This window comes from Rhododendron vialii, chromosome 2a (genome assembly GCF_030253575.1).
Source record: "Rhododendron vialii isolate Sample 1 chromosome 2a, ASM3025357v1".
Taxonomy (NCBI): Eukaryota; Viridiplantae; Streptophyta; class Magnoliopsida; order Ericales; family Ericaceae; genus Rhododendron; species Rhododendron vialii.
This window is the reverse complement of record NC_080558.1, coordinates 41028719-41052612: the sequence shown is the minus strand read 5'-3', so window position 1 is coordinate 41052612 and position 23894 is coordinate 41028719. Positions and strand designations below refer to the sequence as shown.

Here is a 23894-nt window from a genome sequence, read left to right as displayed (position 1 = left end):
TTTATGTGACCCCTCTGTTGATGTGTTTCAGAACAATCTGGATGAACTTTTCATGCTCATGCACTTCCTTGATGCTGGGAAGGTCAGTCTCAATGGAGTTTGTATAAGCAAATGCTACTTGGATGAATGGGTTTCCAGATTCAGCATATAAGTTTAAAATGCAGCATTGGTTTAATTTAAAGTTATATTTTCAGTTTGGTAGTTTAGAGGAATTCCAGGAGGAGTTCAAGGATATTAATCAAGAGGAGCAGATATCAAGGCTTCACAAGATGTTGGCGCCCCATCTGCTTAGAAGTATATCTCTTAAACTCTCTTTTTTTTTCCTTTTTCGACTATGGTTTTATATTTTAGCTTGACAAAATTTTGTTCTCACCTTTGAATCCTTGGTAGTTAATCTTTCACTTGAAATTAGGGGAAAGGATCCGCTTCTTTCCTCTTTGACAACAAAGGAAGTATGATGTTAACGTCTAAGAAAGTATGTGAGGGGTTTGAGAAATCCTCCCAAGGGAGATGGCATGAACTTGGATTGAGCTGTATAGCTGTTATGTTAAACTGTTTTGTAAAATCATTAAGCTTACACTTGTCTTAGGGTAAAGAAGCCTGTTTAAAACTGGCACACCAATTTTAATGGAACTTTAAGTTATGAGTTAGGGGAAGCAATGTTGAAGATGTTTTTTCATTTTTCTTGTTCACGGCGTACGATTTAGCAATGGTTGGTTGGAATAGACAGCCGAAATTTCAGTAAAATGTGTTTGAAGTTAGAACCACTAGTTTCGTGTCCTGACTTGAATGAAACAAAGAAATGTATTATCCGAACATCTCTATTATTTGTCAATCATAACACGATAAGGTGCTGATGCCTTCAGCAGCGAAACATGTTCTACTATGTTTTTTCTTCAGCTGAGTTTTGCCCCAGATGTGGAAGACAGTCATGGTGTTAGTTTTGGGCTGTCTTGTTCTATCTGATAATAGTTCTGTTTATTTGTCTTCACGTCTAAAGCATAGTAAAAAGGAAATTGTTTCACTTACTCTTGTTGTACCGTGTTCATGTACTTCTATATTCAGATTAGCCCCTATTGAGTTGACTTGTCGCCAATCCCTCAGCAAGGAATAAATATCGGCTCGTTTCTCTGAAACAGACAACTCTGTTTCGTAGGTAACCAAAACGAGTCATTAGTGGAATTCCTGAATTCCAATGTTTCCACCGACCCGTACTGAAACCTGCCCAAACATATCAATCTTCTGCCATACATACTGATATACTCAGTTTTTTTCAAGAACGATAAGGTGTATTGAACATTGACATTTTCCTACGTTCTGAGATGCTTTGACATTTTCATCTTTCGATAATGAGTAGGTTCTATAAAAATGGAATCAAGGGGATGCCACCCATGTGCAAAAGAATGCCAAGGACAAAAGGGATACATGAAGAATCCCAAACCAGTGTGGAATCCCAAGCCAGTTAGGGAAAACAATCCTTTACACTACTAACTCCATTACACATCAAGGGTATGATTGCATACCCTCGACTCCCAACTATGTAACTGGAAAGGAAACGACTCTTATGCCTAGACATTAGGTCTCTCCACCCTATCGAAATATCTACTGCTCTGTTGTCTCCAAGTAAGCCACATCGAGCAAAGCAGGATCAAAATCTAGAGCTTCCGTCTCTACCCACTCTAGCCCTAAACCATGCTTGAATCAGATCTACCACCTAACATGGAAAAATCCACGACATATTCCACCATGCAAGCATTGTAGCCCAAAGCTCCCTTGCAACCAGACAATGAATAAACAAGTGCCACTGATTCTCCATCTCTGAAGCACATGAAACACCAATTAACAATAACCTTTTTGCGTTGAATGAGGTTATCTATGGTAAGTATCCTTTCCTTAGCAGCACACCATGTCGAAGAAAGCAAACTTGGTTGGAGTACGAGTGCACCAAATGGCCTTCCACAAAAAGCATATGTTAGTACCTTCAACCAAGATGTGGTAAAAAGATTTCACTTGGAAAGAGCCATTGGCCACCAAAATCCACAGCAAAGAATCCTCGCCCACCGTCAAGCCCCGCATATCGTAGAATTTTCCCAAAAAGGGCCAAAAGCTCATCCAACTCCCAATAATGCACCTCCCTATAAAGAGAAATATCCCACATCATTGTGTCCCCATCCGTTTTGAGATAATCCTATGCTGTCGGATCCCTATCCACTGCAAACTGAGTCAAAGAATTCATCAACCTCTCACCACCACACCATTCAAGCTCCCAAAATTTCACCCCTTGTCCCCACCGTCATACTAGTGTGCCTAGAGAACTCACCTCACCCTTTCCTGATACTCTTCCAAAGCCCACCCCATGCGACAAAGAAACCTCATGCGAGGACCACTCACCCCAACCTTCCCCATGCTTAGCACCCACCGCTTTCCTTCCACCTATCTCTTTCGCACGCAAATCTCCATAACCACTTCCCCAGTAAACCTTGGTTGAATATTGTCAGCCTCCTCACCCCTACACCCCCTTCCCTGATAGAGGAACAAACTTTATCCCAAGCTACAAGATGATACTTGAACATCTCCCCCGAACTGCCCCAAAGGAGATATCTTTGCAGCTTTCAAAATTTTTTGCCACTGAACTGGGATAGTAAAGACCGACATAAAGTACATGGGCAAGCTCGAGAAAGTACTCTTAATGAGAGCGAGTCTTGCCCATTTCAACAAATACTGACTCTTTCATTCTGCTAGTTGCAAAAGAAATCTTGCAACCGTTGAATCGCAGACAGCCTTAGGCTTGAACGAAGCTACCAGACCACCTTAGTCGTTTCGTATATTTTCTTTCAATACGGTACTTCAAAATTGGTAATATTTTGCTGAAATCAGGATCTTATACTGGGGTTGATGAAATTGCAGGAGTGAAGAAAGATGTCATGAAGGAGCTACCACCTAAAAAAGAGCTTATTTTACGTGTGGATTTGAGTAGTAAGCAAAAAGAATACTACAAGGCTATTTTGACTCGCAACTATGAGATACTTACTCGAAAAGGTGGTGCTCAGGTGAGATTGCAGGGTGTAATGAGATAGAATTATTTTCATATTATTTTGCCTGACATTTAACTATCGTTGGATATACTGAAACCAGATTTCCCTTATCAATGTGGTTATGGAACTGCGCAAGCTCTGTTGTCACCCTTATATGCTAGAAGGAGTAGAACCAGAGATTGAGGACCCAAATGAATCCTTCAAGTAATCCTATGCATTTCTTATTTTAATCATATCAGTTCTGTTCTATATGCAGGAGCATGGTGGTTTGATTCCGTTGGCAGGAACTATGTTTACATGTTTTATCTCATGTAAAGAAAAGAAATTGCCTCCGTAGCTTGACTTGGATTTGTCATTGGTTCCTTTTTAACTAAAATTATAATTTGATTTGCACCTACATTGAGAGAATACCCATTTGAGTTATATTCCTATGTTTATCTTGTTTTGTGACCTCTGCTCTTATTTGTGTCTAAAATTCCACAGACAACTACTGGAATCTGCTGGGAAGTTGAATCTGCTGGACAAAATGATGGTGAAGCTTAGGGAGCAGGGGCATAGAGTTCTCATATACTCTCAGTTTCAGCATATGCTGGACTTGCTGGAAGATTACTGTCGGTACAAAGTACGGATCTTAACCAAGTTTTATATATCGTCTTGGATTCTTTTTCATTGCTTATTGAGACTTTGCTATAAATGGAAACTTTCATCCTAATGATTTTTACTTGTTAGAAATGGCAATACGAAAGGATTGATGGAAAAGTTGGTGGGGCTGAAAGACAAATTCGCATAGACCGATTTAATGCCAAGAATTCGTCCAGATTTTGTTTTTTGCTATCTACTAGAGCTGGTGGTTTGGGAATAAACCTAGCAACAGCTGATACCGTTATTATATATGACAGGTAAAGAATAAGTTTCCTGAATTTGATTTTTCTTTTCAGTTGCTCCCTTCGCCCTTCCTTTGCTCATCGAATAAAGTGGTAGTTATGCACTTCCTCTGTCCCTTTTTGTTTCCACCTGTCCAATTTCAAATTTCACATAATGGATCTCCATTTTGAAAATTCAATATGCTTAATTTTTTTTTTCATTTGCTGGAAATCAATACCTTTTTCACAAAGAGTTGAGTGCATTAAATGCACATCTCCTTTAAAAGTTGAACATCATAAAGTGGCTAACATGGTGGGACTGAGGTAGTATTAGTTACATCATTAGGCCAGGTTTTGGGTATGGACGGGTTAGGAATAGGGGCCTGCATGACTAGTTAGTCTTATGGAATCATATATCGAAAGGATATATGGATGACTTCTGGAATGTCATAAGATATTTTTTTATAGCTGAGACCTGAGAAGATGATTTCATTTTCATCCCTTCTGGTTCCCAACTTCCCATTTGAAGTAGCAGTGAGCGTTTCTCTATTTGGTTTACAGCCTTGAAATCTTTTATCACTGTGGTCCAAGTGCTTAGTTCATGAGCGAGTACATTTATGATGAAGAAACTTCAATGCGGTTGTTTAAGCTGGCTTTTGTCTATTGGCAGCTAGTCATATAACTTGGTCCTGTAACTTTTGTGCTGCTTCGATTTGGTTTACACCATTGAAGCAACAACCGAATGGAGAACTTCAAGGACCTTTTATCCCTTACGTATGAGCCCAATCAAGAAGATATACTTAATTTTGAAGCAATAGGTCAAGCTTTAATCAGAATACTTACTGGCTTAATGTTTCATGTCCCTTCCCACTAGTTTTACTGGCAAATAGGTGGGAGGATTACTTTCACAAAAGAAAAATAGACTGGAGGATTTTATGCAGTTGCTTTGGTGGCATTGGGTAGAAATTCGAACATTATTTGGTGGATTAGCACTCCTGCTCTTTGATGAAGGCAGGGACTTGGTAATATTACTTCACATATTATCAAGTCTGGTCGGGGAAGTCGCTTGAAAACTACCTTCAATGGGTGATCTTTAGTGAAAGAAAATGACGAATGTAGGTTTGGTTACGAGGAAAAATACCTTTAGTTTTGATTCATCCTTCATTTTGCTGTATAATACTTTGCTGTTTAGCATTGTGCCTATTATATTGCTTGATTATGTCTCGTGCAGTGATTGGAATCCCCATGCTGATTTGCAAGCAATGGCTAGAGCTCATCGACTTGGGCAAACAAATAAGGTGAAAGTGAACTATTGGAAATGTACTGGGGTGTGCCTTGATGAGGGTGTTGATGGTTGTCATAGTTTCTGTAAATTTTGCAGGTAATGATTTTTAGGCTCATAACTAGAGGAACCATTGAAGAAAGAATGATGCAGATGACAAAGAAGAAAATGGTTTTAGAGCATCTGGTTGTTGGGAGGCTGAAAGCACAAAACATCAACCAGGTATACATTTTTTATCCTGTTCAGTACTAATATCAATTCTTGATTCGAAGCAAAATATTTATCGGAGTTTATTTAGTCATCCCAAACAACATTCTTATTTCTGTTATTGGTCATCTTGTCTGCATTTCTGTCCTGTTTGGATACACTCCCGTTTCACTGTCCTTTTGCATCATTCTTTTCAAATCCTTCCAACACTTTTTGAGGGATGCAATGTGTATTGTAAGCATGTACATATTGAAGTGCAATGATTCTATTATGTCTCTGATCCTTGCATATTTGTAGAATCGTTGTAAATGCTTCCATCAGTGCGTTAAGCTTCTCTTAGAAATCCTTCCATTTGTGATTTATAGTTTTATACATGGAGATTTAGCCTACTAATCTTAAAACTAGTAAAAGGAGCACTAGAGGAAGACCAGATAAATCACTATGCATCCTGAGCTGTGTTGACTACATTGTCATACTTTGGAATTGCATCTTGAGCTGAACCTGAGCACTGATTATCAATTTTGGCATAAAATTTCTCTTAGCCAACAGTTTCTCATGCAAAACTCCAAAGTACCAGTGAGAAATCTGCTGCCTCTATCGAATTTACTCCCGCATGGCGAAATTTGGTTGTCTGGGATGCAAATGCTGTCTGTTAGAACACTTCTTCTCAATAGGTTCACAATGATAGAACTGGGATTTTGTCCCCATTGAAAGTACAAGTTTTTCTTTATTCGAACTGTGAGATTTTTCTTCTTTGTTCAAGCATTCTTCTGAAGTTAAACTTGAAACTTGAAAGTGATAAGCATAATACTGGGAACCTAAAAGTGGACTACATTTGAACAGGGCTGCACCTATTCTACTCTGCTATTTCAGATGACAATTTTAAACTATATTTCTGTGGCTTCTACCCCCTGATATGCTTCACAATAATATGAACAACTTTTAAATCTCGGTGGAGGGTAACATGATAAATAATCTTATGCGGGTAACGAATTACGATGTGCAATCTTAATGGGGGTAACACGGGTAAATAACTTGTGTCAAGTGCTCAGGGTAACAATGCAGGTTACAGCTCTCTCTCTCTTGTTTTTTTCTTTTTTCGTGTTTCAAGGTGCTCTCACTCGTTCAACATCACTCCACGATCATTTCCACTGCCACCCGTACCATCCTTATGCAGTTGTGAGCACTTGACACAGTTTTTTACCCAGGTTATCCCCAATTCTGTACTAGATTTAACCTTAAAGATTCAAAAACTGCTGGTATTATTTTAACACAGATCAAAGGGGCAGAGGGATATTTTACAATTGAAGTATGATCAGCAAAATAAAATAGGTGTAGCCCTATTTAATTTTGCCCATTTCTGAGTTTCCGATATTAACCACATAACTTCGATGTTTAACTTCAGAAGAAAGCTTGAACAAAGAAGAAAAAGGAAGGGTAAAATGTGAACAAAATCTCAAGGTTCAACATGAACTTGTTTTTATTTTTTATTTTTATGTTATGTGTAGTTATGTGTGGATATGTTACGTTGTATTTGTTCCCATCCAAACTAATTGAAATAATTCTTAGAATTGCACCCTTTCCTCTCTCACAATCTTCCCTTCTTTTTTCCCTCATTTCTTCCTGCTTTTTGTCCGTTTTACCACTTTAATTTTTCCTGCAACCAACTACCAAGTATAACAATGAAAGGAAAAAAGAACGGTCGAATAGGTAGTTCATCTGCTAGGCAGACACATAGTGTTTCTCCATTCAAATTAGTCTACAATAGCGTTTCTTCCCTTCCTTTTTTGGACTTCCGATTCACTTCTCTTTGGGATTGAGATGCATCACTGTATTTTTGTGCTTCTTCTCTCCTTTCTCCTTCTGTTTTCTTTGGCATATATCCTCAGCCTTTGGGGGCAGATTCCAGAACGGAAGTTTTGACCATGGTGGAACCCGAACTCTGTAGCATGATCATCAGTTTCCTTGTTTTAACTAACAACTATTATGTTCTAGGCAAATATGTCTTAAAGTTTAGCCATGAAATATGAGTAATAATCTACTGTGATGACTTGGAGTCTAGGCTAGAATGTGGTGGCAACGATGAAAGACATAATTTTCGGAGTTTAAATGTGGATACTTAGAAGATGAGTGGTTAGTAAAGGAAGGGTGGATCATGCAATAAACTCTTTGAGCTGCTCAAGGATCACCAATTCAGCATTGTTCTATGTTTGGAGAGGCGGGCTGGCAGCCAAGAGTAATTGCTGCGAAATGAAGACTATCCTTACTGATATGCTTATTTACTGTTGTTTCTGTTATTTTGTGCATTCAATGTGGATTAAATCATTTGATATTGGCTTTGAGTGATTTGTATATCGTTTGGTATTTGGTGTCTGTTTTTCCTTTATTTCAGTGCTTGTAATAATGGATTTACTATTGACGCTGCCCAATGTATCGAGTTTAGGATGCCTTCCATTTAGGTCGATCCTTCGACATGGGTTGTCTTTGCAGACTAGATGATTTTACTAGTGGAGTTCGTGCCTTATCAAAGCTGAATGTTACCATATGTGTAATTTTTCTTGTGGTGGCACCTGCTTTTTTAATATGTTGGCTGATGAGTGGAACTTTGTAAAGTATGAGGGGTGGCACAGAACAATAAACTATGAAGACTTAGAGATGCTTTCTACTAGAGTGTATCTGGTATCTCAGGGCTGCCGTAATTTGTTTTCTGCTTTCTTTTACATACAGTTTTTGTATTTGTAATACACAGAAGATTTAATACAAGTTATGCTGTGTCAAATCGTGCATTAACAAATAAATAGTTTTGAATCATGGCTAGTTTTTGGTTCCTCAAAATTGATGGCTGATGACCTTATGCCCTCTGAATTTAGGAAGAATTAGATGACATCATCAGGTATGGCTCAAAGGAACTATTTGCTGATGAGAATGATGAAGCGGGAAAATCTCGGCAGATTCATTATGATGATGCAGCCATCAATAGGTATCTGTTTCCTATGCTAATGTATATCATTTGAGATATCGAGATAAATAACCACATATATCACTGTATCTTTTGTTAGGTTACTTGATCGTGAACAGGTTGGAGATGAAGAGGCTAATTTGGATGATGCAGAAGAAGATGGATTCTTGAAGGCTTTTAAGGTTTGTTACTGTTCTTCCTTGTTTCTTTGTATGGCTAGAAGTTATGTTACATCGGTTCTTCTAAATGCACAAAATACCCGTCATTCAGACACTCGTCACTCGTATATGGTATGGGATTCATGCACATTGTATGGTTTGACATTCACCTAGCAAGCATGTTTTGCAATTTGCGTTACAATGAAATATGCATCAAACTCCTATATTTCGCCAGAAATGCCTTTTTGCATCTTCTAAACATCATTTACTCCAGCAATGAAAGAAATATCTGAGAATTATTAGTTACTTTTGTGTACCCATGTGTCCTTGAAATTAAAATTGCATGAATCTAACACACAGTCACGCATCCGACACCGTACCTGATTCCATGTAACATTGGCTAGTAGTTCCCGCTCATTTCTAGTAACGTGCACATGAACGTTCCACATGTAGCTTACCTTGTTGTGTAAATCTATGTTGCATGATATAGAGGAGCCAAGCCAGGTTGGAGATGCTCTCCAACATGGTGTTTATTAGATATGCTTTGACATGTTTCTGATGCTTTCCAAAATTTGCCGAAGTACTTGAACTTGAGATTTTTAAAATTCAAAGCATGGTCTGCAGCTCCGCGTTGGTCAAGTATCCAGGGGATGCTTTGAGTTTAGGGTGAAATATGCACCAGCTAAGAAATATTTGCTTATTCTAAGTGCTTGTTGTAACAAGAAGTTTATGATGTGATCTTTTGTTCCATTTTCTTACACTCCATCTTCTATGAATCATTGTCACAGATTTTGAAGTACTGTAATTTGTATGTAATGACAATGTGTACATGTAGTTTCTCTATATAAGCTTGTACACTAGACCAATCCTCTTTTTTTCCCCGACTTTTCGTGATTAACTACTTTGGCCTTTCCATTGTTCTTCTTTGTCACTTTTCTATTTATAATATTCAACTGGCAGGACCAGTCTGTTTAATCAGAAGCATCCCACATGTTCCACCTTAAGGCCTGTGACCTTTAGCTATGGCCAAAGTTCCTCGCCTTTGCTACCTCATCAGAGGATTTTATCTGGCCACCCACCTGGGTTGTGACCTTTACCTAGTGTCAAATGTCCTTTGCATTTGCTACCATGTCAGAGGATTCCTTGCCTTATGCTGGGAAACTTTCCCAGTCCATTGATACTTGATCAATATTTCGTCACATGTGACATGGAACAAGTACATGTATTGTGTTCCTTGAACAGGTTTACATATGGTCTTCCCAACAGTAGTTTATTTATCCCTCTCAATGACGAATCTGCAAACCTCCACACCCAGCATAACTAGGAACTTGAACACTTTCGTGAAGTTATGTTATCAAGAATATTGTTATTCAAGTATATGATCCCCTCTTTTCCTCGTGCATTTTGATGGTTTCCTCTAGCCAATAATCATTTTTATACCTTAACCAAATTGTTAAGAAGAGCCTTTATATCTTGTTAACCATTACCATTGGTTATCTGGCTTGTCCTATTGAGATATTTTATTGCTTCATTTTATTTCTTTCGGAAGTAACAAATTTGCTTTAGGTAGCAAATTTTGAGTACATCGATGAAGTGCAAGCAGCAGCAGAGGAGCAAGCACGAAAGGCATCAATTGAAAATACCACTACCTACTCAGAAAGAGCCAACTACTGGGAAGACTTGTTAAAAGACAAATATGAAGTTAATAAAGTTGAGGAGTTCAATGCTATGGGCAAGGGAAAGAGAAGCCGTAAACAGGTAACGTTATGTCATTTTGATAGAAACATTAAGGAGTAATAAATTCAGTTTGCTTCCAGTATTATTATACTGTTTTACTAAGGGGCCGAGGGCTTATCTTCTATAAAGTATCGCTTGCTCAATGTTACTTTTTCTGGATTTTGGTTAGTTAATTAATCAACATTGCATTCCTCTCTTTTAATCAATCCTTATCTCATAGTTCTTGTTTTGTTCTTTCTAGAGCGCATGACATATGAGGCTTTGCTTCATCTTGTGATATATGTGATGTACGATGATGTAATGAGCTTCATTGATACCACATATTCACTTTGAAAGTTTAATTGGATTGTAGAATGATAATTGTTGTGAGAGATTTTTGTTCTGAGCCTAAAGTCACTAACTCTGCATGAAAGCTCCAATTGCTGTTCATCCAATATAACCATCTCTGAGAACAATCCATGACAAAAACTTCACCTTACTGCTCATGGGGCAGGTTAGAGTTTTAGGCTGTCTTTGTTTCGACGTCAAAGCTTTTCCTGAAAGGTATTTTTTATACTCTGTTGTTTGGTTGGACGAAAAGTAAGTAAAACATTTCGAAAGTGAAATAGTTTCCGTAATATGTGTTAAAAGGATTTACGTCTAAAAACTTGGCAAGTCATTTTTGTTAAATTGTGCGAGGCCACTCAATGTATCAAGAGTTGAGACCATTTGACATTTGTGAGATCTGATTCAGTCTCTTCTTATGTTCAAATGACAAAATAAAAAGCTAGCCCTTTTGCAAATCCAAAGGGGGGTGATAATATTCAGCCAACCATTGGGAAACGAAAATAGCAAAATGTCTGCGCAAAATTATTTTTTATGGAAAATGTTTTTCATTGTAAAATAAAATGTTTTCCATTGAAACAAACAGAGCCTTGATGGTTTCTCATATTCTCTTTTGGATTTTTTCAGATGGTATCTGTAGAAGAAGATGATCTTGCTGGTTTGGAAGATGTAAGTTCTGACGGAGAGGACGATAATTATGAAGCTGAGTTAACTGATGGTGAAACAACTTCAACTGGACTTCCAACTGGGAGGAGGCCTTATAGAAAGAAAGCCCGGGGTACATTTTTTACGGCGAAGTATTATCATCATGCATCAGTTGGATTGTTTGATCATGGTTGTTAAAAACTTAATCTGCCCCACTTTTTGCAGTGAATAGTGCTGAACCTCTTCCCTTGATGGAAGGTGAAGGGAGATCGTTTAGAGTATTGGGTTTTAATCAAAACCAAAGAGCCGCATTTGTGCAAATTTTGATGAGGTTAGTTTGTTATGTTTATTTTATTGCAGACAGAGCAGCTTAGGTAATGAATTATGTCATCAGAAGAGGGGGTACTTAATCCTCATAATATTTGTTGGTGATGGTGTATAATTTTCTGATGATTAATATTGTCTGGTAGATTTGGGGTTGGCCAGTATGACTGGGCAGAGTTCACACCTCGCATGAAGCAGAAGACTTACGAAGAAATTAAAGAGTATGCAATCGAATCTTTGCTTGATCATAGGAATTTCTATATATTGGGTTGCTGAGATGGCGATGTTGCTTAAATGTATCTCCAGTTTTTTTATCAGTCTCATTAAATTATGTGCAAATGTCTTATAATCGTTGTTTCTTCAATGGTCGTGCTTGGGATTGCTAGACAATTCACATTGTTATTTCCCTAGCTGCTTGGATCAATTTTCTTCATCCTTAGGGCTTCTGCATGACTGGTTTGTTCTTAATTTGGTATATAGAACATGTGTCAAACCTGAGAATTTTGTCTTTTTCTGTCTAAAGACTCCCAAGGGTTTCTGTACCGTGTCGCCTTCTCTTTTCTATCTTATAAATTCTCCAATACACTCTGAAACTGCTGAAAAATATGTGGTTGTGTTCCTCTCATTGCGGTCAAATTGTTGTCTCTCTTTGAAATTAGCTCTATATAGATCAGATCAATGTTTTGAAAACCAGTTAGTGAATTAGAAAAGGGACTGGGTGGACGGTTTACCGGTTCAGCCGCAGTCGAACTGGAATCGAACCGTCATGTCATAATTATATAAAAAACATGAAATTGTAAAACTAACTAATTACTAATTTAAAGAATTTGTCTGGAATGAATATGTAATCCTCATTATAATGTAATTTTTGTTCTATTGTTTGAGTAATCTTGAACTTATTATTACTGCAGTTATAGATGATGTTTGGTGCTGCTATTCTTGCCTTTTCTTTTCCCCTTTTTTGTTTTAATCAACTATATCTGTTTTGAATGGTTTTATTTTCTTTTGTGGTTTTTGGCCAATAGATAGGAGGGTTAGAATTGTAGAAGGGGATTGGGTATTCTTCAAGACAAGTGAAGTTTGTATTGTGGACCTTGTGGTTTGTTAGTCCCACATAGTAAGTTATAAAACTTGAGCCACACCAAGCATCTATAAAATGTTACTAAGGGCAAGGCAGGAAGCTGTCAACTGCCTATTTGCTAGAGATGTCTGAGCACTTGTCCCCAAGCCAGCTGTCTTTGGTTACTGTCGTCAGCTTTAACAGGTAGCAGTAAAGTCGCTTAAGTTCAAAATTTTCTCTTTCCAGTTCCAACGGTTGGACGAATTAACCATTTAGGCCTTGTGGTTTTCACAATGTAAGCCAGTTTTGAAACATAAATGGTTCTTCGGTTAGTCCGGACTGGAGCAAAGACCCATCCACGGTCCAACCGGTTGAACTGGCCGTCCGTTTTTAAACATTGGATCAGATTTCCTTATAGGTATATATGTACCAACTGGGTCATCACCATAAAAGGTACCAAATGCAGGGGATAGTGTTGGAAAAAAGTGTGGCTAATTTCATACACTAGGAATGAGGTTTAATGACTTTTTTGCCCTTTAGTGAGAAACAAGAATAAGATGGTGTTCTTCAAGTAATGATAGTGAACAACCAACACATAAGACAACACGCTCTCCTATTAAAAACAATGTAGAAAAGGATTTTGGGGCTGAATAAGTAGAAAGCAATGTTCTAGAGAGATGTTGATTGCATTGACAAAATGAAGGTGCAAAGTAGTATTCCACATACCTATAGGAAGAATTGGAAAAGCTCTGGAATGGATTGGGAAATTTACTCCATCTAGAGGAATGGAGGTGGAGATGGTAAGACTGCGCTTAAGTGGGCATATTTTGATGGCAGCTGGGTTGCTAATAGATTTTTGCAAAGTGAATAATAAAAGTTTATGAAAAAGAATTGGGATAGCTTCCAATGTGAGGCTTGGATCTTCAAGAGCTTCAGCCTTGTCTGCAATGTTACTTTATGTTTCTTCAACTAAGGAACTGATTGCTGAGAATGTCTTGGTTTGGGGGGATTAGATCAAGCCTCACTTTGCTAGTTGCACTATAAGGATTGAGCATGATTTTTTTGCTATTGGACATGGACTCTTCTAAATTACCAGGCACCCAAGGAAATACTTTACAGTTTACACTTAGATAAGGCCACCAAATGGGATGTGTTTACGATGTGTCATGGGATATATACCTAGCAATGTTTGAGTTTACCCAAGGAAAATGTGTTGACAATTAAGAGTATTTTTTGGTATATGGTGTCCCTGCACCCTGTACTTGTGGCTCATTATATAGGTAGTTTTTATGTTCCTGTTTGCAACTTCTAGTCGTTTGGTGCATTGATTTTTTGCCATGTCTTGGTTATCCAGGTATGGAACTCTTTTCCTGTCTCATATTGCTGAAGATATTACTGACTCACCAACCTTTTCAGGTGATTATTTATTCTCATTGGGTCTTGTGCTTCTCCTACTTTATTTTGTCTGTCCTTTATTTTTCCTTTTTGTCTCCTTTTGGCCATTGAGTTTTGGTTTAAAATTATCGTCTTTGCTGCAGATGGTGTTCCCAAAGAAGGACTGAGAATACTAGATGTTCTTGTTAGGCTTGCAGAGTTAATGATGATAAGGGATAAAGTGAGTTTTTTATGCTTGGTATAAGAGTTTAGATACATTGAATTTGATTTAACAGTTACTTAACATTGGATTTTAAAGATGTCCTTGACCTGGAAGTCGTCATGGAATTTTATTCTCCCATTCTCCCTCATAACTTCTAATAGTGTTTAAATTTGGGAAGCCTGGATGTTTATCCATTTTTTGTAACCTTCTATTTCACGTGTAGATGCATGATAGGAGTCTCTGGCATTTTTTTTCCCCCAAATGTCAGTTAATTGAAGAAAGGAAGTCCAATACGTTTCAGTCTTAGTTGGGTAAAACATTTACACACAATCACATGCATGGAATACTTGGATATCCCTTTGTTTTGGGAACTGATGGTAACAAATTTCAATGAAGTCTGAAGACTTTAATCATTCCATTGGTAATTTGGTGGTATGCTCCTTTGACATATATGGAGAAATCCTTTAGTTTAAGTGTTTTCTGGGATGCAAACCTGCCAATACCCAATATGCATTGACCATTCAATAGGTTTTGAAAGTATAACCTTGAATGTTATCAACTCTCTCCGTTTCTCACTTTTGCGCATGGGAAAGTGTTTACGTGAGACCTATCTGTTCCTCGTCTCAATCTGTCTGTGATATATGATTTGGATTGAAGTGAAATTCAGCTTAGTGATTTGTTCACCCTTCCATCAAGGTGATTCTTTTCATTGTTGTTACACAAGTTCAGCAGTGAAGCTTTGGCTTCACAGGGTTGTCTTAATTTCTCTAATCCAAGTTAAGTTAAGCAGATATATGTTTGTAACATAAATGACTTTGACTAACCAGTGTGCTGAACCTATATTACATGGACTTTAGGATACTTGCCACTGCGGTTAGGTTATGGCATGTGTTCAACATACCTTCTTGGACGTCCACCTAAAGACGTATCTGATTATATCTGCTCTACTGAATTATGAATTTGTTGTTTGTGCTGGGAGCTCTGTGAAGTGATAAAAGTTATGATCATTCTTTATACAGTGGCATTATATTTTACATTGTATTAGACATTTCTTGTACTTTTTGTTCACAACTGATATGGTATGATAGGTGAAGTTTGCAGCAGAAAACCCAAGCAGTCCCCTTTTTGCAGATGACGTAGTATCTCGTTTACCAACATTGAAAAGTGGAAGGTTTTGGAAGGAGCACCATGATCTATTACTACTGCGTGCAGTACTAAAGTATGTCTCTTTTTTTATTTGGTTATTCTCTCTTTTGGCCTCATAAGATAGTACGCTTTGATGACTTAAGAAACAAATGGAGATAGAAAGTGCACGTCCTGCATAAAGAAAAAAGAATAAGAGAGAAGTATTACAAGTACATATTCACAATTAATTGTTTTAAGGCTAAGAAGCACTGACATGCCAAACTAGTTGCCGTATTCATATCCTGGCGTGTCTGACATGGATACCATGTGGCATATGCCGCGTATCCACTTAATTCTTGTCATTTTCAAGCGGGGACCCATTGGTGCATGTTTGGAGACAGACGTGTCTTAAGTTAGACACCGGTGGGGTGGGGACATGGAAGGAGTCAATTTGTAATTGTAAAACTTAATTTGGTGGTTGTATAATGCTTAACAAAATAAAGGCAAAAATGTGAATAATGAAATTTCGACTGTTTAATCTGCCGTTTAAATTATTTTCTCTCAATAGTGAAAGGTTAGAATTTCAAACTATAATACTAGTTTAGGTTGTTTCTGGACACAACATTCATATGATAAACAACACCACAAAGTACAATAATATTTTACTTGAACAGGATCTATTAACATAATATGGTTTCCTATTCTTAAGACAAGTCCCTGCTGTGTATGTGCCTACCCTTTTGGAATTGTCTTGTTGTGTGTCTGCACCCGTATCTGTGTCCGTGCTTCTTAGTTTGATGTGAATTTCATATAATGTCTTGTGGACCTTGAGGTAAGTTGGTAACTTTTGCATTTGTTTATTTGGGTATCACATTGGTTGTAGATCTGTTCTAGATGTCAACTTCCAAGTCTTTTATTTACTCTTACTTGAAACATAAAATTCACTGGCCATCCATTGCATTGCTTATCAGTTATTTTTTTGTTGTTGCTACTGTTTGTTAAGCATGAACTTTAGATATTGGAAGTTCCTTTCTTGGGTGGGAGGGATGGAGAGGGGATGCTTTTAGGTGGTTCCCACATAGCTTCATCCTAATTTTGTGTTTCTTCTCAAGCCTTGGGAACTTTAGTCACTTTCATAAGTCGATGTTATAAAGACACGGTTTCTTAGACAATAAGCGGAATACATGAACGTACTTGTGTTTTAGTAAGTGTATGTCTTCATATCAACCATCCACTCTTGGAGAACACTAGGGTAACTTCCATTTTCATAGCATTAGCCAGTAAACCTATTGGAAATTTGTGTGAGTGCCAATCCAGTTGTTTTGACGTTTATTTCCCAGTTATGCTACAAGCTCCAATGAACAATCATATTGGCGTAAGCCCTATTTATTTTGCTAGACTAGTTGTGAGGGACATATAATCCGCAATAATAACTGATCACCTTGAACTAATATTGAGGGAAATAATAATACGCAATTGCTCTTTGTTTTGTGTATCGCATGTTCTATGGATATCATAAATCGGATGGATATTTGATTCTGACCACGAAAGCTCGAACCAACTGCAGAATATGTTGTCTCCTTGGATTTATAGTCGAATTCAATGCTCTAATCCGGTTTATAGTCCAATTCAATGCTCTAATCCGGATAAACGGGACATTAGAGAATTAATGTACGAGGACCACAGCATTGTTTTGCAATTTGATATGGGTACTTTAAGTTTTTTCTGTAGTAACTTGTTTGGCTGTGTTAAGGCATGGCTACGGAAGATGGCAAGCTATTGTTGATGACAAGGACCTGAGGGTTCAGGAGATCATATGTCAGGAGCTCAATCTTCCATTCATAACTCTGCCTGTGCCGGGAGCATCTCAAGCACAAGATGCTGCAAATATTGCTGCTACTGAAACACCTGCGAACCAGACTAAGGAAACAGGTGGTGGGACTGATTTAGCAGCTGAAGCTGCACAGGGAGCACCAGATGCTCCTAACCGAACACACTTATATCCAGATTCTAATACGTTGTATCACTTTAGAGAAATGCAGAGAAGACAGGTTGAGTTTGTCAAGAAAAGGGTGCTTCTTTTGGAGAAAGCACTAAATGCAGAATTACAAAAAGAAGCCTTTGTAAGTTTATACTTCCTGCACATTTTAAACTTGTCTCCTTGCTTAGCTTGCTATATCTTTTACGTATGTTTAGGAACTTTTTGCTTGGACTTTTCGAACTACTTTTTGATGAGCCAAGTTAAACAAAATGATTGGTCTTTGCAGGTTTCTTTTCTTATTTGTTTTCTTTCTTTCAAATTAAGGAAAATCAAAAGCATGACATCCTTGTCGTTTTCCCTCAGTACTATACTAAAGCTAAGAAAACATAACAAAGGTGTCTTGGGGTGCTGTGCGTTGAATCTTGTGTGGTAACTCAGAAATGCTCAAGTAGCAGTTTGGGTAGCATGAAGATGCTGCAAAAATGTTGCTTCTGACTTTACTATTTTACGCTTTGACCAAAATTCGAGATTTCAAATCCAAAAGTTTTAGCTTTTCTTTTTGGTTTGTTGTCGTTCTATCTCTACCCAACAAGCCCGCCCACCACCCCCCCGGCCGGCCTCTACTGTTTTGCCCGAGTGAGTTTCACTGGAAACTGGCAGGATAATCAAACTAGAAACTTTGTTCCTGCTGCCAATGATTCGTCTTTTTGAGGTCAATGGTAAGGCAAATCATCATCGAATTTGGGGGTTTTAAAGCTGTGAGAAGGTACTAGGATTTATAGATAGAAAAGATTGGGATTGTCTTGATTATAAAGATGATTTCTGGACTTGTAATCTCGTATTGAATTACTTTACGTTCACCTACTAAGGCTAGGGCCTTGTGACATACAAGATACTTAAATTGCGCGAAAATTTTCCTAAATGGATTCTCTATTATTGTGCAGTTTGTAGAATCATAGATAAAGTCTGCTAGTTGTCTTGGACATCTTTTTTATACATCCATAAGTTGGTGTCTTTGAAGCCAAGATCGAAAGGTCACTATTTTCTGAACTCGGTTTCATAAATCTGACATCAAGATCAATTACCACACCTAAGCCCCCATAAAAGCTGTTAGTGTAAATGCAATGCAATGCAATCCTTGAAAGTTGAAATATGTAAAGGCTAATTGTCAAAATGTTCTGCCTTAATAAGGAAAAGTGGCGAGATATCTGATATGGTATTTTTCTATTGAGTATGTTTATTAGTGGGTAAAGTAGGCCACTTGACTGCACCAACACTCATATGAAGATGGTACACTTGATGGGTTTGAAGAAAACATGGAGCTTGAAAAGTCAATTACAGAACCTTGTGGATTGTGATGGTTTGAAAATCGTTGCTGACTTGCTGGCAGCGGCAATTAGTTCTATAGAAAGGGTATTTGTGCTAGATGTTGTGGGCCCAATTTTGTTTTTATTTCCATTGGTAGAAACATTTTTTCATGTTTCATTTGAAAAAGGTGAAACAAGTCTCTGATTTTTGCATACCCTGTTGTTATTTCCAATAGTTGTCATTGGGTATGAGCTACTCTTAAAGAAATGTTCTGGCTGTTTTGGCACTTACTTTTATAACTATATATATACAGGAGCATGCTATTTTTATAATTGGGCCTTATTTTCGTCATAAGACCACCTCAGTAACTTTGCTTTTACTGTCTATTTTGGTTTCTTATTTGTTTCACGTATTGTTTTCGTTATAGTTTTTTGCAACAAATTCTTGAGTAGTTTCTTTCACTCTAGAATGGATCTTTTGACAACATTGTTCAAAAAAGCTCAGGCACATTCCAGAAACCATTCTGCAAAATGCAATGCATTTGTATAAGCGGAATAATGCCTGACCACCGCGAAACTGTCAACATTCAAACAGGCTTGCACCCTGATCCCATTGAATTGACTACGAAATTGTTGAGATATTGATTACGTCTCTTACCTGCTATCTTCTCTGTTATTTATTCAGCACACATACAACTGTCAAGAGTGACAAAAATTTCTGTCCTACAAGATGTTATCATGTATTTAGTATCTTCTAAGTCCAAAATACTAAAAGGAGAGCTCAAATATGCAAATCTTTTTTGCCATTTGTTTTATCGAAATTTTGAAGTAACTGAAGTAGGGATCTAGTTTCTGTCATTTTCCTATGCATTTGGAGACAATGTTAAAAATCCCTTCAAAGAAGGTGCACTGTCCTTTGTGGTTAATCCTCGCTATTTCTTATGGTAGGGTCAGGAAAATACAAATGAGAATGCTGGTGGCGAGCCGGAAGCTGAAGTGAGGATTGTAGATATACCAAGTCCATCTTCGGCAGAGATTGATGCGAAAACTAGTAATCATTTACCACAAGTAGATGTGATCAGTAAGTGTACTGACTGCTTCTCTGTAAATCATGAGCAATGGTTTGTAACTCTCAGTTACAAAACCACTAATGTATGATGTTCCTTCATACTTTGATGTGTTCGTTTCATTGCATCATTAGGCCTCAAAAGAAACATTTTGTATAGATAGTGCCGGAGGCTACTGGGCATACTACTTGTTGGGGTCGCTGTTTCAGCAGTTAAACTAACAAGGTTGTGGGTTTGTACCGGAGCACAACCATTTTTGTTTAGATAATGCCTGAGGCTAGTGGTGTTGCCTCCGAGATATCGCTACGTCTTTAGTGATTGGTTCCACTTGTTTTTGCCAAAAACTGCATAATCTCTAATTGTGATCCCTGTAAAGTGGATCTGTTTTTTACCTCTCTCATGGGGGCATTGTTAAGAGCTTGTCCCACATTGGTCAACTAATACCTCCAAAACTAGTGGTCAAGCAAGAATGTGCTTACATCTGTTGATGTGCTTTGTTGACTAGCGAAGGGAGTGAACCCTTGGGGCTAACGTTGCCACTGGGGTCGCTCTTCTTACTCTAGGGTCGCACTCTATATGGAAAGATGAGTGGTTGTGCTTCACTAGCCAAGTCCATGCACCCACAGCTTGATCTACTAGTGTTATCTTCGATCTGTCTAGGTCAAGACCTTCTCTTTACTCTCCCTTATGAACCCTTGGAAGAACTAATAAGAAAGAACTCACTAGAAAGCAAGCTACCTGTGACACCCATACCCGGTCCGAACCAGATCAAAAATTTCTTATGAGCTTTGGCGGCCTGAGTCGGCTTCTCCTCTCGCAACCTATTAGTTTTAGGATAGAGAATTTAACTGGTTTATGTTATTGGTAGCTAAAGCTCAAAAAGCCTTCTGCCAAAGTTAGACCTTTGGGATACATATTTCCTTCATGTTAAAGTTACCAATTTTGTAGCACCGACAATCCTAGAGGCCGGCGTGTCTTTGTGTCCGACATGGGGACACGCGGGGGACACGGATTAATTAATTTTTTTAGGGGGACACGGGAGGGACACGAGAGGGACATGTATGGGGACACGGCAAGAATTAAATATGCAAGTTTTTTAAAACTTTGGGGGATAAATGTGTAATTGCTTCAAGTTCTTTGGATTAAAAGTGTTTTACAATGTATATATGATGCTTGTGTATAAATTTTGAAGCTTCAAGCTTGTACACCTAATTATATTTTCACTCGTAGACAATAAATATTATTTATTTATTTATTTATTTTCTCTGTGTCCCCTGCCGTGTCAGTGTCTCCATTTTTTAAGAAATCCAGTGTCCGAGCCCGTATCTGTGTCCGTGCTACATAGGTTACCAACTGTCCCAAAAGTTTAAGTTGTTAGGTAATGACCCAACAATGTATATCAAGCTATCTAGATCCCTCCCTTACTTGCAAAGGAATTGTGTTCGAAAATATATATTGAGGTATCCAACTGTTGTTAGAATGATATTGGCCGATATTGTTTACATTTCAGTCCTCCAGGAGTTTGAGTTTTACTGCCTAGTTTCTCCTAGCTTTACGTGGTTAATATGTGGTGCTGGAATTATGAAAAAAATAATCGTAGATAACCATGGGCTCACTGTTTTACTTCTCCCTTTTGTGGAACATTTGAAAATGCTGAAATGCTCTTTCTGTGTAGCTCCAGAAGAAATTTCAGTTGCCGTCTGTGATGATAACCCAGATCGCGTGGAAATGGCTCAGCTTTATAACAAGGTAAAGTGTGTATGGTCAAGTATTGGTAACTTATATAATGATTGGACATGTTACTTTACGGTTTAGGATAATGCACCATATTCTCCAGCAGAGAAAATCTTACTCCTTTTGTCACATTTTCACTCTTCGTGTGTATCAAAAAATGGTCCATCTTTTCTGCTGTTTCTTTTCTAGATGATTTTGAAAACTGTCCACACTGATCAAAAAGAACACTTTGTCCAAAAGAATTAATTAAGATCGTTTTTTGTTTCGGGGGAAAAAAAAAACTCGATTCTTTTCACTCACCAAGATACATTATCCGTTGACGGGTTAATAGGAATGACTACAGAAAGAGAATTAAAGTGGGAGGGAGGGAGTATACTGAAGGTTGTGAGCACTAATGTCTCTCTCTCTCTCTCTCTCTCTCTCTCTCTCTCTCTCTCTCTCTCTCAATGTAGATGTGTAAGGTAGTGGGAGAAAACAAGGACTCAATGGTGGAAAATTTGGCAAATGAACCAGCAAGTTTCCAGGAGAGGAAGAACCTCATTCCACTTGAAACTATTTGTAATGGTATAAACAGAATTCTCTCTCCTGTTCAGCAGAATTGTTCTAGCTCCCAAGAACGCAAACCAAATGCGGATTCACAGTTGGAGGAACCGAACAAAATTGCTGGAGATGACCAAAAACCTTGTCCTGAAGCAACTACTGATTTCAAGGTGCCAACAATGGAGTCGGGATATCGAACAGATTCATGCCCGCCTCGTTCCGAAGCTCCATCTTCTCCCACCAATGGAGCTGGAGATGACTTGGAAATGCAAGAAAAGCAGGATGATGCCTATTCAAGTGCTGATGGTTCAACCGATGAAAGCACGGGGAAATAGTCCGCTGGGGTCAATATTTTTATGATTAGAGATATGACAAACAATGTTTCTGGCAAAAGTGCCTGAACTGGTTTTAGACTAATTTGTTTCGGGGTTTTCCCGAGATCATTTGACTCGGGTAATAACAATTTGAGAGTTCTAGAATGACTTCTTAGACTTTGACTTGTGGTGCTTTAGCTGTGTTCTTTTCTTCTCTTCTGGTTGGTTTTGTTGATTCTTGGAGAAGTGCTTTGGGAAGAGACAGGTTCTCGATCGATGATCGTGGCTACCCTTTACGCACCAATGAATTCCTCACTGTCTAACCCTTACATGTAAGATTTACAATCTTACTGAATGGACCAAGAAAATTGTCTGCATGTCTGATGGAGGATAGAGTGGTTAGGGAATTCACCAACATAGAGCTCTTTGTTGTTAAAGCTGTCTGCTTCCTTGCCTTTGGTAGCTGATATAATGGCTTTTTCATTTGTGGATTGTGTGAGGAGAACAAGAAAATATGGAAGCGAGAATGTAAAAAGATGGCCAACTAGTCTAGCGCTGCATGCAAAAGCCACAATTTTCTTCCTGTAGCGGCGAACGACAACATAAAATGGACTGAAACGAAAAGAATCGATCATAATATTTATACAAATTCCTAGGTTTCTCTCGCAAAACGTGTTGAATGTCGATATGCATTTATCCCATCGAAACTTGCTCATAAATGTCGCGAATATCCGACCTGTTCGTACATTGATCCCATCTAAACTCATTGACAATTCATAAATCAAAGAGATAAGTAGATCGTGCTATCTTAGATAAATCGCAGTCCAAGAAGTAATAAACAATCGAAAAACGTATTATCCCCAACTTATCTAACAAATCCAAACGTTCAAAATGCAGCCAAAAACTTATCTCAACCTGCCATGCAGCCAAAAAAGTATCCCAAAATCAATTCATACTATGACCTTCATTTTAACCAACAGAGGTCCCCATCTTGCTCTCCAGTCGCTGCGTCCTCCCCATTTTCGCTCCCTGGAACTAACCCCGGTGTGGGTTGCCAATAGGTTTATGCAATAGCGGGCATCTTTTTTGCTTCGTCGCCATTTAGGTCTCCAGATTTGCATTTTCAATGTAGCATAAGAATTGCTTCTTCTCCATTAACAAAAGAATGATGATGATGACTGATGATTGAATGGGTGAACCGAATGATTCACGATTCACCGGTTTGATTCGTCCTCACCCCCGGAATAAATCTATTTTTCGATTCATGGAATCTATTCCTATCTATTGAGTCGTAACATAAATCATGAATGGTACGATTGTAACAACTATGTGGCTTAACTTCTAAATGTCGCAACAACTTCAATAAACAAGTCAACAAACAATAGTCCGCAATAATTTTTTTTTGAACGGGTCATTACCATGTATCAAAGTACATGTGAACCAACTGAAGGTGCAACTATATTAGCTCGCTGCCTTGGTGTGGAGTTGAGCCTTTCGAGGAGTGACCGGTATTTCTGTGCAAATTCAGCAATACTATTAGTTTTAATGGGAGAAAAACAAGACCTAAAATAAAATACAAAACCAACACAGGGGAAGTTAAGGTTCTGTGCCTGGAGATGCCTTGCCACATCTTTC

General features: G+C 38.1%; 1 protein-coding gene across 3 annotated transcripts in view; it reads left to right on the top strand.

Annotated features, from left to right (window-relative positions):
- LOC131317772 (CHD3-type chromatin-remodeling factor PICKLE-like) overlaps window positions 1-22424 on the top strand; it is a 37261-nt gene extending 14837 nt beyond the window's left edge. Inside the window, exons 11-31 of one of the 3 annotated variants that reach the window (XM_058347392.1) lie at window positions 32-82; window positions 195-294; window positions 2908-3050; window positions 3136-3239; window positions 3519-3657; window positions 3765-3934; window positions 5130-5196; window positions 5280-5402; window positions 8258-8367; window positions 8447-8528; window positions 10071-10262; window positions 11193-11343; window positions 11436-11541; window positions 11681-11755; window positions 13949-14010; window positions 14133-14209; window positions 15280-15410; window positions 17070-17439; window positions 19553-19685; window positions 21347-21420; window positions 22002-22424. In XM_058347392.1, coding sequence (XP_058203375.1) covers window positions 32-82; window positions 195-294; window positions 2908-3050; window positions 3136-3239; window positions 3519-3657; window positions 3765-3934; window positions 5130-5196; window positions 5280-5402; window positions 8258-8367; window positions 8447-8528; window positions 10071-10262; window positions 11193-11343; window positions 11436-11541; window positions 11681-11755; window positions 13949-14010; window positions 14133-14209; window positions 15280-15410; window positions 17070-17439; window positions 19553-19685; window positions 21347-21420; window positions 22002-22280 — 2739 coding nt within the window. In that variant the 3' untranslated portion in view covers window positions 22281-22424. Of the gene's footprint in view, window positions 1-31; window positions 83-194; window positions 295-2907; window positions 3051-3135; window positions 3240-3518; window positions 3658-3764; window positions 3935-5129; window positions 5197-5279; window positions 5403-8257; window positions 8368-8446; window positions 8529-10070; window positions 10263-11192; window positions 11344-11435; window positions 11542-11680; window positions 11756-13948; window positions 14011-14132; window positions 14210-15279; window positions 15411-17069; window positions 17440-19552; window positions 19686-21346; window positions 21421-21857 lie in introns of all 3 variants that reach the window. The other 2 variants (XM_058347391.1, XM_058347390.1) reach the window with 2 other exon arrangements.
- The last annotated feature ends 1470 nt before the right edge of the window (window positions 22425-23894 follow it).